The 18,924-nt window shown below is 39.1% G+C and overlaps 2 protein-coding genes across 2 annotated transcripts in view; both read left to right on the forward strand.

The window, feature by feature from the left end:
• eif4g3a (eukaryotic translation initiation factor 4 gamma, 3a) overlaps window positions 1-11,801 on the forward strand; it is a 73,676-nt gene extending 61,875 nt beyond the window's left edge. Inside the window, exons 22-34 of the mRNA XM_056251393.1 lie at window positions 2,616-2,719; window positions 2,999-3,089; window positions 3,247-3,367; window positions 3,464-3,681; window positions 3,787-3,905; window positions 6,001-6,173; window positions 6,925-7,050; window positions 8,334-8,415; window positions 8,637-8,735; window positions 9,622-9,768; window positions 10,424-10,505; window positions 10,596-10,742; window positions 10,825-11,801. Coding sequence (XP_056107368.1) covers window positions 2,616-2,719; window positions 2,999-3,089; window positions 3,247-3,367; window positions 3,464-3,681; window positions 3,787-3,905; window positions 6,001-6,173; window positions 6,925-7,050; window positions 8,334-8,415; window positions 8,637-8,735; window positions 9,622-9,768; window positions 10,424-10,505; window positions 10,596-10,742; window positions 10,825-11,006 — 1,691 coding nt within the window. The 3' untranslated portion in view covers window positions 11,007-11,801. The remainder of the gene's footprint in view (window positions 1-2,615; window positions 2,720-2,998; window positions 3,090-3,246; window positions 3,368-3,463; window positions 3,682-3,786; window positions 3,906-6,000; window positions 6,174-6,924; window positions 7,051-8,333; window positions 8,416-8,636; window positions 8,736-9,621; window positions 9,769-10,423; window positions 10,506-10,595; window positions 10,743-10,824) is intronic.
• An 810-nt stretch (window positions 11,802-12,611) lies between these two features.
• Window positions 12,612-17,231, forward strand: cstf1 (cleavage stimulation factor, 3' pre-RNA, subunit 1). The gene is made up of 6 exons (XM_056251394.1): window positions 12,612-12,682; window positions 13,022-13,206; window positions 13,800-14,077; window positions 14,529-14,726; window positions 15,236-15,626; window positions 16,526-17,231. The coding sequence occupies exons 2-6, from the start codon at window positions 13,038-13,040 to the stop codon at window positions 16,783-16,785; spliced, it is 1,296 nt and encodes a 431-aa protein (XP_056107369.1). The 5' UTR covers window positions 12,612-12,682; window positions 13,022-13,037; the 3' UTR covers window positions 16,786-17,231.
• Window positions 17,232-18,924: the final 1,693 nt, after the last annotated feature.

Raw genomic sequence — 18,924 nt, forward strand, 5'->3', positions numbered from 1 at the left:
ACTTTCTTTCTCCCGCCCGCAACATTTATGTTTTTGTCCCGCTCCCGCCCGCAAATACACTTTTTTCTGTACCTCCAAATACTTTCAAGTGAGCCTACGTGTCGCCACCATACATCCTCCTGATAAATTATTTGTTATTAAAGCATTAAAACCCAAACCACTGTTAATTTAACATAAAAGCAAGCAGTTTACTGCGTGCATGGTTTGCCATGACTGAATGCGCGCAAAGTGCGCTCTCTTAATAATTCCTAAAAAGCTGACAGTTCATCGCAATCTCACACATCTCTGTTATTATCAATGAAGCTGACTGCACAATGAATCTTTCATAATATCCACACTTTGTTCGTTATAATTAAAGGATTTGCCAGCATACAGAATTCAGCACTGAACAAAAACGTCAGTTTTGAGCGGTGAGGGGAGTCTATCTTAAATGCTTCTGATTGGCCATTGCGTTCAAGAAATCAACACATACACTCACCGGCTACTTTATTAGGTACCCCATGCTAGTAACGGGTTGGACCCCCTTTTGCCTTCAGAACTGCCTCAATTCTTCGTGGCATAGATTCAACAAGGTGCTGGAAGCATTCCTCAGGGAGTTTGGTCCATATTGACATGATGGCATCACACAGTTGCCGCAGATTTGTCGGCTGCACATCCATGATGCGAATCTCCCGTTCCACCACATCCCAAAGATGCTCTATTGGGTTGAGATCTGGTGACTGTGGAGGCCATTTTAGTACAGTGAACTCATTGTCATGTTCAAGAAACCAATTTGAAATGATTAGAGCTTTGTGACATGGTGGAAGTAGCCATCAGAGGATGGGTACATGGTGGCCATAAAGAGATGGACATGGTCAGAAACAATGCTCAGGTAGGCCGTGGCATTTAAACGATGCCCAATTGGCACTAAGGGGCCTAAAGTGTGCCAGGAAAACATCCCCCACACCATTACACCACCACCACCAGCCTGCACAGTGGTAACAAGGCATGATGGTTCCATGTTCTCATTCTGTTTACGCCAAATTCTGACTCTAACATCTGAATGTCTCAACAGAAATCGAGACTCATCAGACCAGGCAACATTTTTCCAGTCTTCAACTGTTCAATTTTGGTGAGCTCTTGCAAATTGTAGCCTCTTTTTCCTATTTGTAGTGGAGATGAGTGGTACCCGGTGGAGTCTTCTGCTGTTGTAGCCCATCCGCCTCAAGGTTGTGCGTGTTGTGGCTTCACAAATGCTTTGCTGCATACCTCGGTTGTAACGAGTGGTTATTTCAGTCACTGTTGCCCTTCTATCAGCTCGAACCAGTCTGGCCATTCTCCTCTGACCTCTGGCATCAACAAGGCATTTCCGCCCACAGAACTGCCGCTCACTGGATGTTTTTTCTTTTTTTTTCGGACCATTCTCTGTAAACCCTAGAGATGGTTGTGCGTGAAAATCCCAGTAGATTAGCAGTTTCTGAAATACTCAGACCAGCCCTTCTGGCACCAACAATCATGCCACGTTCAAAGTCACTCAAATCAACTTTCTTCCCCATACTGATGCTCGGTTTGAACTGCAGGAGATTGTCTTGACCATGTCTACATGCCTAAATGCACTGAGTTGCCGCCATGTGATTGGCTGCTTAGAAATTAAGTGTTAACGAGCAGTTGGACAGGTGTACCTAATAAAGTGGCCGGTGAGTGTATGTCTGTGATTGGCTATATCGCTCAACGCTGCAAACATGTTATGAATAGAAATTCTGGCCTGTAAATCGTTTCTATTTTGTTTTAGTAGAGTGAGTGCATTACCAGACGCGCCCGCGCTCGCACTCGACCATTAAATCTAGTCCCGCGCCGCACTCTATTGCGTTGGGAGTGCTCAGCTATCTTTCTCTTTTTCCCCTTGGGATCCATGGCCCATGACACACCCGCCGGTTTGTTTGTTTGTTTGTCAGCCACCGGTCTAGCATCACGCCGATCTGACAGACACGTGTGTCACAGTCTATGACGTAAATTCTTCGTTGACAGAAATGTTGAAATTAAATATTTATTAAACACATTTTTACAACGTTGAAAAACTTTAAGAATATTTGTCATGTTTTTCCTCCTACAGAAATTATATTAAAACAAAAAATATTTTTTCCATTTTCACATTTTTGAAAAAGCTCCAGGGAGCCACTAGGGTTGCCGACCTATGGGTTAGATTAAAGATGCAGTCTTTCTAAACCCCTCCTCTCCGAGAGCTTACTCTGCTCTGATTGGTCAGACGGCCCAGTCTGTTGTGATTGGTCTACCGCATACAGCGCACGTCAGAAACGAAATGCCCGTTGCCATATCTGAATTTCCTCAGCACTTGTTTACAAAGTGAAATGAACAGTAACGATGGCTTCGGTTTTACTGTACCAATTCAAGTCCTCATCCTTTGGAAGTCCATTAAAAGTGGATTTGTTTTCAAAATGCAGAAAACGGTATCTTCTCAACAGGTCGACAACAAGAACCAAACTCTTCCGGGCCTCAGCTGCAACTACAGTGTTTGAGGGCGTCACTGTGTCAACAATGTTCAATGGCTAATATTGGCTAGTGGTGATGTGTTGTGACATAACTTGTGTAACGCTGCTCTGTGGCTGTGGTTACAGATCAGAGAGAACAGCGGTCGCAGAGGGAGGAGACGTGGAACACCGTGCCCACAACTAAAAACAGCAGGACCATCGACCCCACAAAGATCCCCAAGATCTCGAAGGTGAAGAGATGGGTCTCCGCACACACATTTCATATTTCACACATGAGATTTTTTGATGTGAATCAGAGCATACAATCTGAAATGTCAGCACAAAATTGATTGGAGTAACACTGCCACCTGCTGATGATAATCCCAGTTGTTAAGTGCAGCACCGAATAGGTTGACATTGACACCACATGTGCCAATGTCAACAATCAATAATAAGGCATTTTAACATTTGTGAGTTAGTAAATGCTCTTTCTTGTACCCTCTATGATCCCTGAATCTCAACCATCACAGCCTCAAATCGATGAAAAGATTCAGCTGGGTCCGCGGGCTCAGATCAACTGGATAAAGGGCAGCAGTGGTGGTGCCAAAGCCAGTGACTCTGGTGAGGAAACATCCACACATGACACACCGTTCAAGACTTTGTTAAACCTACCAACATTCATGTATCTTGAATTGACCGCCCATTATGTAAAGTTTAGATTACTGATTTATATATTACGTGTATGTATACATATATGTATGTACGGCCATATTTCCAGAGTTGACACGCTCTGCCAGTAGCACCCTGAACCGTTATTCAGCGCTGCAGTCGTCCACGGCTCAGTCCAGCCCACCTCCAGCCCAAACCTCCGAATCCGATTCCAGACGCTCGCTGGGAAGGTAAACAAAATCTGAAAACAGATGAGCTACAAATACAAATTTACAATTGAATTTTCTAAAAGTTTGACATCTATTAATTCTGTATGTCTCTGTCAGTCGAGGCAGCACCGGTCGTGAGCGCGGTGACAAGCCGGTGAGTTTGGGGCCGTCGCGACCGGGGCCCTTTAGCAGAGGTAGCAGCGCCAAGGAGCTAACAGACAACGTGGCCCCTGAGGAGACACGGAGAGAGGGGCCCGACTCACACCACACCCCTCGCAAAGCCAGCATCTCAGAGGAGAAATGTGAGATAGAGAACAGCAGAGCCACAGAGACAGGTGAGGAAGGACACATTCTTACACTAGTGAATGCATATAGATTAAAGCTGCATATCCCATGTATGCAATTTATATTTGAAATACTGAGCTTCTGCTTCATTGCAGTGAAATCAGAGACGCAGCAGGTCACTGGTGTTTCAGAGAAGCCTGTCTTGTCCGAAGAGGAGGTTGAGCGAAAGTCCAAGTCCATCATCGATGAGTTTCTGCATATTAATGACTACAAGGTACAGCGTCACAGTGCCTTCATACTAAACCACTTATAATCAGTACTAGGGGTGTGCGATATCACGGTTTTTGATCGTGGACGATTAAAATGTCTCCACGATCTGCTTTTGAAGAAATATCGTAGTATCGTGCATTTTATCAGTTGCAGTTCTGGCGCCGAGCTCCGTCTCAACATACAACAAATGTTAACGCAGAGGAACGGGACACTGCAGTTCACAGAAGTTCATTATTTGCATGTGCTTTAAAGCCTTGCTGGTTAAACATGTAATTCACTGCTGATGCGCTGTTCTGACGTGTGCTTTCTGAGTGCATACACCCGAAGCACACGGGCACTAAAAGCCTGTCTAACAGCGTCTGTTTACTGGACTACGTTATAAGTTATCTTTCGAGTCTTATTGCGCTAATATTGTCAAATACACACAAGGTTTACATAAACAAAGTTGGTTATGTCTAAAGTGAAAGCAAACAGAAAAAAAATGAGAGGAAATCGGCTTGTCAAATGCGTGTATATTAGACGCGCCGCGTGCAGCTCTTAAAGCGACAGTAGCCAGTTAGTAAACAAGCTGCCTCTTGTCCTTAAAGAGATAGTTCACCCAAAAATAAAAATTCTGTCATTATTTACTCTCTAATGTTGTTCCAAACCTGTATTAATTTCTTTCTTCTGTTGAAACTAAAAGTTATTTGGAAGAATGTGGCTAACCAAACAGTTGCTGGTCCCCATTGACTTCCATAGTAGGAAAACATATACTATGGAAGTCACTGGAGTACAGCAACTGTTTGGTTAGCCACATTCTTCGAAATAACTTTTATTTTCAACAGAAGAAAGAAACTTATTCGGGTTTAAAACAACTTGAGAGAGTAAATGATGACAATTAAAATGTTTGGGAGAACTATCCCTTTAATGTTAATACAACAACAAAACACAAAGAGGAAATCACTCACTGCTCTTGACTGAGAACTTTAGTAGTAGCTTTAATAATAAGCAATGTATAATTTATACAGTGAAGTCTATGTTGTGTTTTATTTTCGTATTTGTTAATTTAGCCTAATTACTTTCTTCAATGCTACTGTTAAATACCCCTACTGTAGCTGAAAAAATAAAGCACTGTTTATTTCATTTTTATATTAAGTTGTGTATGCTTAATGTGTATCTTTGTTCCTAATTCTTAATAACAAAGAAAATAATGATAAAGATTTTTATCTTCGCCACTTTGGCCTAAATGTCTGCCATTCTTTTTTCTTTTGTTACCTATAAGGCTTTTTTTTTTTTAAATAATAATAATCGTTAATCGTGATTTTCCTGAAAAAAATCGTGATATGATATTTTTGCCATATCGCCCACCCCTAATCAGTACCAAACACCCTTTCTACATTTACAATGAAACACAATGGTTAAATATACTCTATTGGTCAAAAGTTTGGGGTCAGTAAGATTTTCTATCATGCGACACTGAAGACTGGAGTAATGATGCTGAAAATTCAGCTTTGACATCACAGGAATAAATTGCATTGTAAAATATATTAAATGATTATTTAAATTGTAATAATATTTCACAATATTACAGCCTTGAAAAAAATGCAGCCTTGGTGAGCATAAGACACTTCAAAAACATTTTTAAAAATTTTACTTTAAAAAAAACCCTACATTTTTTAATGGTACTGTATTACTAACTATTAGTATTTGGTATAAACAGGATTCATAGGATTAACATAGTTTCAATTTATAAATTAAAATTCATGTAACCTCAAGGTAGTGTTACTGTTTAGCTAAAAAGAAAAATCCCAGATTAAAAGGCTGTCATAAGTACTTTGGCATAATCTTTTCATATTGTTAATATTATGTTGCCCAGTCCATTATTGGGCAAATCTGAATTCTGATATGTAGTGGCTGGAAGTCTTCAGTATATGCCCCTTTTTCTACAATGATGCATTTGGAAAGTCTATATTTCATTGTAATAGTGTCTGTCTATGTTTGTGCCTGCCATCATACAGCTTTTCTTAGTTTGATTCAGTGTGTGTAAAGTGACTTGAATATCTGCTATGAGACTGATTGTAAGTACTGTGAAGTGTTAATGTTTTCATGTTTGTATGCAGGAGGCAGTGCAGTGTGTAGTGGAGATGGAGCAGCCCTCTCTGTTATATGTTTTTGTACGCATGGGTCTGGAGTGCACACTGGAGCGCAGTCAGAAAGCCAGAGAGCACATGGGACTGCTCTACTATCAGCTAATTCAGAAGGGCATTTTACCCCATTCTGAACTCTACAAAGGGTGAGCACATACACACATTTCATTTAGGACGTGTTCACACTTGGCAGGTTTGGTTCAATTAAAACAAACGCTGGTAAGATTGCTCTGTTAGTGCGGTTGAAGTGTGAACGCTGCCATCTGAGACCTAGTGCGCAGCAAACAAGCAGATCGAGAGACTCACATTTCCAGGGGGTCTCAGTCTTATTCCATACAAACTTTGGTCTGTGTTGCATTCATATTTTAGTTGATACCAAAGAGATCTAAACAAATTAAAAACAAGATGTGACCCTAAAAAGGTCAGAATGCTCAAGCATACCTGTTTTTTTCCGTCATAAGACCTACGTTGCCCATTAAGGTTCGGTACAGCCGTCTGAACCGCCGTTTCCTTGCAGCAGATCTTCGTTTGTGGGCAATGGAGGAATTTCTGGCACCGTTTTGACTCCTAGACACATTTTATAAGCTGTTTGTGAGTTCTAAGCTGGTAAAAAACCACCATATGTACACACATACAATAAGCACATATAGCCCAGCACACAGCATTGTTTGGGATTTTCGGTAAGTTCCGTTGCAAAATATACATCATAAAAGCGTTGTTTTGTTTTGGATTTTTAGGTTCGGTCTCAAATGACAGTGTGAACGCTAGCGAACCAGGACTAAATGTATCTTCCTTGAACTACGAGTGTGAACACACCCTGAAATCAAATGTACTGCAGTTTGCATGTATGTACTTTCATACTATGGTATTAAAGCGCTATGGATTTTCTCTCTACAGGTTTTCAGAGATGTTGGAGCAGGCTGATGATATGGCCATAGATGTTCCCTTCATTTGGCTTTACCTGGCTGAGATGCTCAGTCCTCTGTTGAGAGAGGGAGGAATGAGCATGAGAGAGCTGTTCAGGTCAGGACCCCACTGGGCACATCAAACACTGAATGAGAAGGGTCTTATGTGTTTGGTGCTTTTGTCGAATTTGGGATAAAAGGACATTCCACCCCTAAAACCCATTTATATGTTGTCCTTAATTAACAGATTTTTTGTTCTTTTGAGGTGGAATCTCCTTTCAAAGAACGATTTAACGAATGCATGTACTGTTAAAGCTCCAGTACAAGTTCAAGATATTATATTAGGTAACACTTTAGTTTAGGGTCCAATTCTCACTATTAACTAGTTGCTTATTAGCATGCATATTACTAGGATATTAGCTGTTTATTAGTACTTATTAAACACATATCAATGGCTTATTCTGCATGACCATATTCTACATCCCTTAACCTAAACTTAACTATCATACTTACTATTAATAAGCAGTAATTATGTGTTTATTTAACTAAAAGTCGTAGTTAATTGGACCCTAAACTAAAGTGACCTTTTAAATATATTATATTATATTATGACTACATCTAAAACAAGAAATTATATTATATGCTCTATATACAGTATATCTGTAGGTTTGTGGGGGGAATGTTGGAGCCTATCCCAGCATGTCTTCTGGCATTATATTATATTACATTATATTATATTATACATCTAAAACTTGAAATTGAGCTTCAAAATTGTGGTAAAATGCTTTTAAGAGTCAACTAAATAGACAGAAGAAGAGAGATTTGGAATATTTATTACAATCAATAATAAATTAATTAACAATAAGTGAGAATAGGATAATTTACCTGGGGGTAAATGCAGATGATTATGTGTGTTTCGTTAAAATAATATTTATTTAACCATTTAATAAAATAAAAATACAGCATCCATCCATACCAGTTACCTTGTCACACTATTACACTACAAGAACATATTTCACCATATTTTTGAATAATTTATGTAAAAGTTTGGTTTAAAACAATCCACAACTTTTGTAGACAAGAATATATTAGTGAAGGATGGACTGTATCCAAAGCATTTTGCACAGTCAGAAATGTTTGCATTCTTACAGTCAGCATGGCCTTTTTTATTATTTGGATTGTGATTTGAGACTGGTATTTCCAATAAGTTGAAACACAGAATTCAATACTAAATATAAATAAATAAAAACATCCTAAATGCCTCATTGTATTGGGTTTTCTGACTTCTGGGGCTTTAACAGTTTGGCAGTGCACAGTAGTTGCAGTCATTCCAGCTCCACACAGGCTACAGCTGTCAGGATTCAGTTTAGCGTCTAATGGAGATTTGTTTTGTTTCTACAGTGAGTTAAGTAAACCGCTACTCCCTGTGGGAAGAGCTGCCATCTTATTTTCTGAAATACTGCACCTACTATGCAAACAAATGGTAAGCTCAACTTTTGTTGACATGGTGTTTTAGAGCATTGAGTTCATCTTTATCTAGTTGATCCATCTGTGGTTTAGAGGCTCCTGCATGATGCTGCCAAAAATGATCATCTTTCATACACAAACACCTCTGTGACAGTAACAATTTGCAGTAAAGTAACTTTGTGTATTGTTTTGGCTCCTGTGAGTTTGTGTATTTACATGCATCTACTTGTGCTAAAGAGCCATAGGAAAGTTGGAGACTTGTGGAGAGAGTCTGGGCTGAACTGGGCCGACTTCCTGCCCGAGGGAGAACTTCTTCCTGCCTTCATCTCACAACAGGTGCAAATACAGCCTGAACACCTTCACAAATTCAAATACTCATAAATAAACGAACTACATTTTTCGTGAAAGTAGTTCTGTTGTTTTCAAAATAGTGTAGCTTGTCCAGTAACAAACTTTTTTTTTTTTAACAAGTAGTGGTGTTGCTTAATTGTTACCACAAACTTGAGGTACCACACCTAAAAAATGTTAGCTCTTTTTCTTTATTAGGAAGTCCGATTCATTCATTCATTCAATTTACCAATTCATTTGAGCCCTGTGCTGCATTTTAGATTCATTTTGTAGCAATATACAACATATTATTATAATTACAATGATTAAACAAAATAATAAGTCATCATTAGTTTCCGACTGAGTTATATAAATTGTGGCGATATCCTCATTGTTTTGTGCTAGACAAATACTGTTCTGATTTAGAATATAAACATTTCATATTAATATTCAAAAAAGAGATAAATTAATACTTTTATACAGCAGGGGCACATTAAATTGATCAAGTGACAGTATTTATAATACTGCAAAAGATTTATATTTTAAATAAATGCTGTTCTTTTGAACTTTCTATTCAGTATTCATCAAATAATCCTGAAAAAAACGAATGCTGAAAATTCAGCTTTTCCATCACAAGAATAAATTACATTTTAAAATGTTAACATAGAAAACAGAGTTGGAGACTTCTTCAAAAACATTTTAAAACAATATTACCGACCCCAACCTTTTGAATGGTAGTGTATGTATTGCAATTAAAGATATATTTATAAATACTAAAAGCTAAATAGCTTTAATGTAGTTCACTACTTTTTATTAGCAGCTTGTATTGTAAGCATTGCAAATTATGAGTAGCTTGATGCTAGAACCAGTCGTGTTCTTTTTCCTCTTTTTCCAGAAGTTAGAGTTCACCGTGTCAGACGTCTCCCCTGTCTCTCCGGACACAGCTAAACCCAGCCTCAGTCCTGAGGAGCTGTTTAAACAACTGGAGCAGCTACTGTTAGAAGACATGGCCAGTGACGAACAGATCTTCGACTGGATCGAGGTGAGACTGATCCCACACTCACAGACCTCTCATATGCAAAAAAAAACATTTCAAGTACAGTATATGCAGGGCTTGACATTAACTTTTTTGCTCACTGGCCACAATTTTGACATCGATACCATGGGGAAAAACTGCCATATAGATATTTTTAATATTATCTTCTAATTTTGCAGCAGGTATATTAGGCTGCTGTCACTTTAAGACCTGACTCACGGACCCATTATACTGTTACACATGCATTTTCTTTCCCAAATGTTTGTTCACTTAAAACAATCGACTGTGTTTAGGTGAATACTCGCCAAGTCCAGCATTTTTACATTCTTTTATGTGTATTTGACTGTTTAAGCGCAATTAGCAGTGAAAAAGTACTCAATTTAGCACTGAGAGGGTGCTTTATGTGTGCGCACTTTGGGTGTCTGTGAGCACAAAATCTGTGGGAATGAGTCAAATTATACGCAATATCTGCAATCCCATGCCGAAATTCAAGCCCTGTAACACCAACAATATTCATCCGGAACAAATGAGACAAGCGAATGAGGGGAGTCGTATTTGTGTGGAGGCCACTGCTAAAATCCACCAGCTTTTGGCAGGTGTTAATATACTCAAGCCCTGATTATATGACACATTTTCAAGAAATTTTGACTTTTCTTTTCAGGCTAATTTAGACGAATCTCAGATGAGTTCCTCTCCATTTTTGAGAGCTTTAATGACAGCTGTATGTAAAGCAGCAGTTAAAGGTGAGCAAACTACTAATTCATGTGCCTTCTATTAAACAGCTTCATCTCTATGATCCTTTTGCCAATTGCTTTTATCTCTTTCTTCTCCAGATGAAAGCACGTCCTTTAGAGTGGACACCGCTATCATCCAGAGACGCCTGCCTATATTACACAAGTACCTTAACTCAGACACAGAGCGGCAGCTGCAAGCACTTTATGCTCTCCAGTCTTTGATCGTCACCCTGGATCAACCACCCAGTATGTAGCAGGTGAAAGTAAAGATGCCAAAGCTGAACGAAAGATTTCTAGGATCGTAATTTTGATCTATTTCTATTCACAGATCTACTCCGAATGTTTTTCGATTGTCTTTACGACGAGGACGTTATTTCGGAGGACGCTTTTTATCAATGGGAAACGAGTAAAGACCCAGCGGAGCAGCAGGGAAAAGGCGTAGCGTTGAAGTCGGTCACTGCTTTCTTCACCTGGTTACGCGAGGCGGAGGAGGAGTCTGAGGATAATTGACATAAGCGTGTGGCCGACGCCCAGAGGCCCCCTACTGACGCAAACTATAAAATGCATACAGACTATACAAGTCTAGCCATAGACACACCTACTCCTGCCAACACAGGAACTTTGACTTTGAAACGCTGGCCAACTTGAGCTGGAACTCTCTACGACTCGGAGGGAACACTAAATACTTGTATCATATATATAGAAAATATTTTTGTTTTAAAGTTTGACTTTTTTTTTTTGTTACTTTTAAAAGAAGAGACTTAAAATAGGTTCTGAACTCTTTAATTTATTATTTTTTTAAGAGACTGCAAATATGAAGTTTTATTTAACATTTGCAGGCAAAAAGAACATTGATAGAAATAACAGAATAAACATGTATCATAACTATAATATTAATTTTGTTTAAATGTTTCAGCAGCCTCCCTGGATTCATGTGATTCACCTTAAAACAGGGTAAATATTTCCAGCGAAAGAATTAAACGCATAGGTTTTTTTGGCTCGAGGTCTGGGATCGGCTGATGGTGCTGATGTTTCAGGATGTTTGGAAAAACTCCACCTCTGGTTCTTCTGCTTCGGCTTTTGCGAACTTTGCAAATCACATGACAAACACAATAAAAAGAAATATGCATCCTGAACAGAATGAAAATAATTTAGACATCGACATCAAATACCTGTATGCATTGAAGGTGAAGCGCAAACACTAATGCAAGCCAGGATTGCTCGGTGTTCTTGTAATGAAGAACTACAGCGGAAATGTAAAGCTTGTAAATACATTAAAGAGAAAAAAATGAGATTTAAAAATGACCATGATGGTGTGCTGTTTATTTTTGGAGGCATATTTACTAATCTCTGCATTCTGACATGTGGTCCATCTTGAACTGATGATTTGCTGGTTTTACCTTTGTGTTTAAGGACACCAAATTGTGTAAAATAATTGAGTAAAGACCAGATTAATTTAGAAAAACATGCCCCTTTTGCATGTTTTTTTTTTTCCAATTATTAATAACAAATATTTCCAAATAATATTTGGGCAAACATTTAATAAATGTCTATAATACATGTGTAATTAATTAATATGATATGTACTTGTTACAGTAAGTTGATTTTCACATGAGTTTCTTCATTTTTTTTAGTGATTGGATTGTTTAAGGCTACAGAACAGCATGTAAATTGCATGTATTTATTGTATATGTATTTATTTCCCCTCTCTCTGTCTCTCTGCCATTATTTAATTCTAAATGCTATTTCTAATTCTGTGTGTCCTTGAATACAAAGTATAATAAGTTTAATAAGTCATCAATTAACAGAACAATTAATCGGCTTTCAGAGATATTTAAAAATTATATATATTAACTGAAGTTTTTGGATATTTTATTTGCATTATATTTTATTTTAATTTCCTTATTGACTTTTAAGCATTACATATAAGGATGTTTATATAAAAACATTTTTAATTTGATTAGTTATATAGTGTGACCAATATTTGTTAGTGATTTTTTTTTTCTAATATCATAAAAAATAATCTGAATTGAAATTTCAACGAAAACAATAAGTCGGGGACTTTTACTTTAAATCAGACAGAGACTTTTAATTTATTGAGTTTTTTCCCACAGTTCCACTGTATATGCGTACGTCGTGACGTCAGACGTACAGAGCGTGTGCGTACCTCCTGAAGTCGTAAATTGGTAAGTCGTATTTTATGCAACTTCAATTGAATGAAACTCCGCTTATATTGTAACATTTGCTTACTTCAAGCCTTATTTCAGAAACAGACTCAACCCACCTTTAAAATAATACGCTGCTGCCTATACCACGTAAAGATTTGCGACAACAATCCACTAGTATAAACAACAATGATTGTGTTTTGAATCCAAGCGAGTTGCCTAGACGTAGACAACATTTTGAGTATCATAGAACGCGCCTAAGCATATTGTTTAAGTAGTATGTAACGCTGGCTCATTGGGTTTAGAAACACAAAACTACGTGCATTCTGAGCGTTTCTATCTTACTTCATTCACTTGCAGGCAGGAAGCAGCAAAGATGTTCCGACCAAAGCCCACGTTGAAGGACAGACATCACCTGTACAGGCTGATCATCAGCCAGCTGCTGTATGACGGCTACACCAGCATCGCTAACAGCCTGATCAGTGAGGTGAAGCCCCAGAATGTGGTGTCTCCATCAGAGCAGCTCATGCAGCTGGCCAAGACGGGTATGGCTCCAATAATCTGTCAGTTTCTCACACTTTTTAGTGTAATTTTACCTCTCCTGTATAATTGCTAAATGACTAAACTGAACCTGTACTGAATAAGTACTTTCATATTTTTTTTTGCATCAAAGAATAAACAAAATATTCTAAGAGGGTTGCAATACATGAAATTCTGAAATGTATTCTATTATCTATATTATATTACACCCATAGAAGTGTTTAACAAGCAATAGAATTAAGAGTTCTTGAATTTTTCTTGAAAATTCCTTTTTTTATTTACATTTATGAATGTAAAATGTTGCAAGGAAAGTGATCAAATAATAAGGGTAATCTGAAAAGGTTAAAATCACAAATTTCTGCCTCGTACAGAAGTTTAGGGATATATTCCTTTTAACAAAATTAGAAACGGCAATCCAACGCAGTTGGCTTTAAACATAATTCCAAAATGAGTAATTGTTAACTCAAAGTGCTGACACAAGTAGCATCGGGTGAAATACTGTTATTAAACTTTATATAAAAATATAGTTTTGGGGGGTAATGATTATAAATCATATTAAAAGTAATTCTTGTTAAAGTACTTTTATCTGATTTTCTAGGAATGGAGAACGATGACAGTGCGGTGCAGTATGCCATTGGCCGCTCAGACAACGTGGCGCCCGGTGTGGGCATTGACCTGGAGTTTGATGCAGACGTGCAGACCATGTCCCCAGAAGCATCGGAGTACGAGACCTGCTATGTGACGTCCCATAAGGGTCCGTGCCGTGTGGCCACCTACAGCCGTGATGGCCAGCTCATTGCGACGGGTTCCGCCGACGCTTCCATTAAGATCCTGGATACTGAGCGCATGCTGGCCAAAAGTGCCATGCCTCTAGAGGTGAGTGCCACCTTTGCCTAAAGTCAGTGGTTTACGGTTGTTTCATGAAGTCCGCATGAAATGAAAATTCATCATTCATTCAAAATTCATACATCTATTTTCTAAATGCATATTATAGATCTTATTGTGAACAATTCATCTGTGAATGTTTCTTTTTTTATTTTTATTGTGTAATGTTTTGCTTCCAGTGAAAGCAGACTTCTGCCTGGTGACGATTTCTCCAATCATTTAGTCCGCTTAAACTCACCCCTGCAAGCCCATGTTCATCTGCCTCCATTTTTTAATTCAATGCCCACATTTCAAAATCCAATCAACAGCCTTATTTTTTATGCTCGGGATGTACGTCACAATTCAGAAGTATAGATCTGCCTCTACTTTCATTTCATCGTGACTAATAATATGTCGTTTATTTCAGTTGGACAATCTGAACGTGTGATTCTGTTTGTTACAGGTGATGATGAACGAAACGGCTCAGCAGAACATGGAGAACCACCCTGTGATCAGAACATTGTACGATCATGTGGATGAGGTCACATGCCTGGCTTTTCACCCGACCGAACAGATCCTGGCCTCCGGCTCTCGGGATTACACCCTCAAACTCTTCGATTATTCAAAGCCATCTGCAAAAAGAGCCTTCAAGCATGTACAGGTATACAGACAAACTAAATCAAGCCTCTAAATCAGAGGTCTTCACCCCTGCTCCTGGAGACTCACTGTCCTGCAGTGTTCAGCTCCATCCCTAATCAAACACACATGAAGCAGCTACAGCTCAATACTATTCTGAGTGTGTTTTTAAAAGAAAATGAAGGTGTATGTTATATAAGCTGTACATTGGTTGAATGCATTATTGCATTAAACACTTGCAAAAAAAAAAAAAAAAAAAAATCGGCAGTAAAAAATAAAACCTGTCAGGCCTAGAAGAGAGCAAGCCTCAGCCAAGTGAGAAAAAGTCATGCAAAAGTAACAACTTACTTTCCATAAAAATGTATGCAATTAGTTACTCTTTTAGGGAGTAAGGCAATATTGTAGTGTGTTCCTTTTTAAAGTAACCCCAACACTGGTAATATGACTTTAAAAAGGGTTTTCTTGTGGCCCTTCATTTATTTAAGCTTTTGGCATGGATTTTTTTGGAATGCTTCTTCTTTTCATTTTCTACAGGAAGCTGAAATGTTGCGCTCCATCTCTTTCCACCCATCTGGGGATTTCTTGCTGGTGGGCACGCAGCACCCAACTCTGCGCCTTTATGACGTCAACACTTTCCAGTGTTTTGTGTCCTGCAACCCTCTAGATCAGCACACAGACACCATCAGCGGAGTCTGTTACAATCCCAGTGCCAACAGCTACGTCACCTGTAGCAAAGACGGCAGCATCAAACTGTGGGATGGAGTGTCTAACCGGTGTGTGACTACCTTTGAGAAAGCCCACGACGGGGCTGAGGTCTGCTCAGCCGTCTTCTCCAAAAACTCCAAGTATATTCTATCAACTGGAAAGGATTCTGTTGCCAAACTCTGGGAAATTTCCACAAGCCGGACTTTGGTCAAGTACACAGGTGAGATGGCGAATTATGCGTTGTGTTAGATTATGGATAAGGTAAGGGCTTGATGGAGAATAATAATTCTACCCAAGGAAATAGGGCGTCAGTTTTGAGCAATCCCGATCTCAAATTAAGCAGCAATGGATCCAAAACAATTTTTGGTGAAACCTATTTTACCTCAAATGTGAATTTTAATGTAATTCAATTCAATGAAAGACAGTACTGCTGCAACATAATAGCAAAAAACATTGAGTCAGTTCTTTATATTAAATCAAAAACATAAAGCAGGACCAGTGTAGTCTGATTCCCAGACAAATATCTCTCATGAAACCATTTTTTTTTCTTTTTTGTGAATCAAAAACATGTAGTACAAACAGTGTAGCCAGATTCCATAAAACACATTACTCGTATGAGTCTTTCTTTTAATAACTGGTTTGTAAAGACCATTTACCGGTTTGAATCATTATAAAACATTACTCTGTATAATTTACAGCATTAACTGAGAGAGAATTTATTTTGTTTGTAAGCAGAAAAGACTTTATTACTGAAATATACTAATATGAATCAGAATTGAACCAAATCTTGAGCTTGAGAATCTGAATCAAATTGAATCAGGAAATCTGTGCATTTTAACAAGGCTAGAACACTGTATTGACCAATGAGCATCCAGGAATAAAACTGTTTATTTTATAATACATATTAAGATGGTCTTTTTGGATCAGTAAAAAGCGCTATTTGATATTTCTCTTCATGTAGTTTTCTTGGAACTTTCATTGGCCAATTTGGGGCGAATAAACCGTGACATATGTTGGAAATACGCTGGCTGTCATCACGCCACCTGTCCAGTGTTTTTCATCATTGTGACTCGCACACTCTGCTGCCATCTCACCCTCATTGTGTTTCCTGTCATGCAGGTGCGGGTCTCAGTGGGCGACAAACGCACCGCACTCAGGGTGTTTTCAACCACACAGAGGACTATGTGCTGCTGCCGGACGAGAGAACCATCAGCTTGTGCTGCTGGGATTCACGCACAGCCGAGAGGAAGAACCTGCTCTCCTTGGGCCACAATAACATCGTGCGCTGTATCGTCCACTCACCCACCAACCCCGGCTTCATGACCTGCAGCGACGACTTCAGAGCCCGATTCTGGTATCGCCGCACCACCACTGACTAAGAGACATTTGTGTGCTTTGAGACCAAAACGGTCTGAGTTTCTTTTATCAGCAGGTCCCAAACACAGAAATGTCCACATTGTGTATGACTTCACAGGCTCCTTTGCCAAGGCTGCGTATCATTGAACACACAAAAACGTTTTTTTTTTTTAAAGCATCAGAGACATGGTTGCCTCTTATGACTGTGGTACCTTTGTATTACTGTCAGGTGGCGCTGTTTTACAAATCATCATCTGAGATGCATTGTTTTTACAACTTTACTTTTTGGATTCAAGGCCATTTAGTAACATCAGAACATTCAGCTGTAAACTGAACTGTGAAAAAAACTTTGTGTATCTGACAACAAGTAGATGAGTATTAGTCTAATGGAAAGTGCCTAGGATGACGTCTTTTCAGTTTTGATTTGTGTACTGTTCTCTTTGTTTTATATTAAAAGTCTCTGAGAGAAGTGTTTCTTGTACCGATTTTTAATAGGCACACGTCTGAAGCGTTTGTGAATGCTTTTGAATCATTAAATCATAGTTGTTAGCGGAGTTTGCTATTGCTCAAACTTTGGGCTTAGGATTTGAACAAACTCCTAACCGTTAGCATTCGACTTTGTTGTTCAACTCGTTTCTAAACCATCTCAACTATGAAAAAATTCAGAGTGTAAAAATCCTGTAGACTTAACACTACCATTCAAAAGTTTGGGGACGGTAAGAATTTAGTAAAAATGTTTTTAAAAGAAGTCACTTATGCTACCAAGGCTGCATTTATTTGATCGAAAATACAGTAAAAACACTAATATGGTGACATATTATTACAATTAATTGTATTCTATTTTAATATACACTGATGAGCCAAAACATTATGACCAGTCACAGGTGAAGCGACTATCGTTGATCATCTCCCAACAAGGGCACATATTAAGGTCTGGGTAGATTAGATGTAAGCAAACAATCAGTTCTCGTAATCAATGTGTTGGATGGAGAAATGGGCAGGGATAAAGATCAGAGCAACTGTGACACGAGCCGAATTATGACAAGACGATTGGGTCAGAGTATCTGAATCTGCAAGCTGTGTGTTGCTCCCGGTCAGCAGTGGTGAGAATTTACCAGCAGTGGTCCAAGGAGGGACAAACCACAAACCGGCGACAGGGTGTTGGCTATCCCGTCTGGTCTGAGCCAACAGAAGGTCTACTGTTGCACAAGTCATACAAGATTTTAATGATGGTTATGGGAGGAATGTGTCACAACACAGGGCATCGCACTCGTAGTGCCCATGATGACCCGTTCACCACCGAAAGTATCTACGATGGGCACCTGAGCGTTGAAACTGGACCTTGGAGCAGTTGGAAGGAGGTTACTTGGTCCGATGAGTTCCGATTTCTTTGACATCACACCGTGGACAACTGTGTACAACTGTGCCATTTACTTGGAAGTGATGTCACCGGGAATCACCATTGGACGACGACAAGCTGGTGGAGAGAATTTGATGCTCAGTCTGGGCAATGCTCTGCTGGGAACACTGGGTCCAGCATTTCATGTGTATGTAAACACGCAACCTACCGAAACATTGTTGCAGACCAGCTACATCCCTTCATGACAATGGTGTTCCCTGGTGGAAGTGTCCTATTTCAGCAGGGTAATGTACCCTGCTGCACTGCACACATTGTGGTGTTGCCCTAGCCTCTAAATTCCCAAGATCTCAATCCAATGGAGCATCTGTGGGATGTGCTGGACCAACAAGTTCGATCGACTGTGGCTCCACTTCGCAATCTACAGGACTTGAAGGATCTGCTGCTAACGTCTTAATGCCAGATACCACAGGACACAGGTCTTCTAGAGTTCATGCCTCGGCGGGTCGGCGCTGTTTGAAGGACTGTGAATCAGATTGGGAAGGACCAACAGCATATTAGCCAGGTGTCATAATGTTTTGGCTGATCTGTGTATTTTAAAATGTAATTTATCCTTGTGATGCAAAGCTGAATTTTCAGCATCATTACTCTAGTATTCTGTGTCATGATCCTTCAATCATTCTAATATTCTGATGAAACATTTCTTAGCCCAGCTTTCACAAAATTTTAAGCAGCAAAAATGCTTTCAACTAAGTTTTTTTTTTCAGGACATTATAAATATCGTCAGTCACTTTTGTTAAATTTA

Source organism: Rhinichthys klamathensis, unplaced genomic scaffold, assembly GCF_029890125.1.
Source record: "Rhinichthys klamathensis goyatoka isolate OS25496 unplaced genomic scaffold, OSU_Roscu_1.1 h1tg000082l_1, whole genome shotgun sequence".
NCBI lineage: Eukaryota > Metazoa > Chordata > Actinopteri > Cypriniformes > Leuciscidae > Rhinichthys > Rhinichthys klamathensis.

Excerpts from the sequence above, each read along its gene's own strand:
- cstf1 (XM_056251394.1), top strand. The coding sequence starts at position 13,038 with ATGTTCCGACCAAAGCCCACGTTGAAGGACAGACATCACCTGTACAGG. Across the intron at positions 14,078-14,528 it reads AAAGTGCCATGCCTCTAGAG|GTGATGATGAACGAAACGGC; the intron begins GTGAGTGCCACC and ends TGTTTGTTACAG. Across the intron at positions 15,627-16,525 it reads GACTTTGGTCAAGTACACAG|GTGCGGGTCTCAGTGGGCGA; the intron begins GTGAGATGGCGA and ends CCTGTCATGCAG.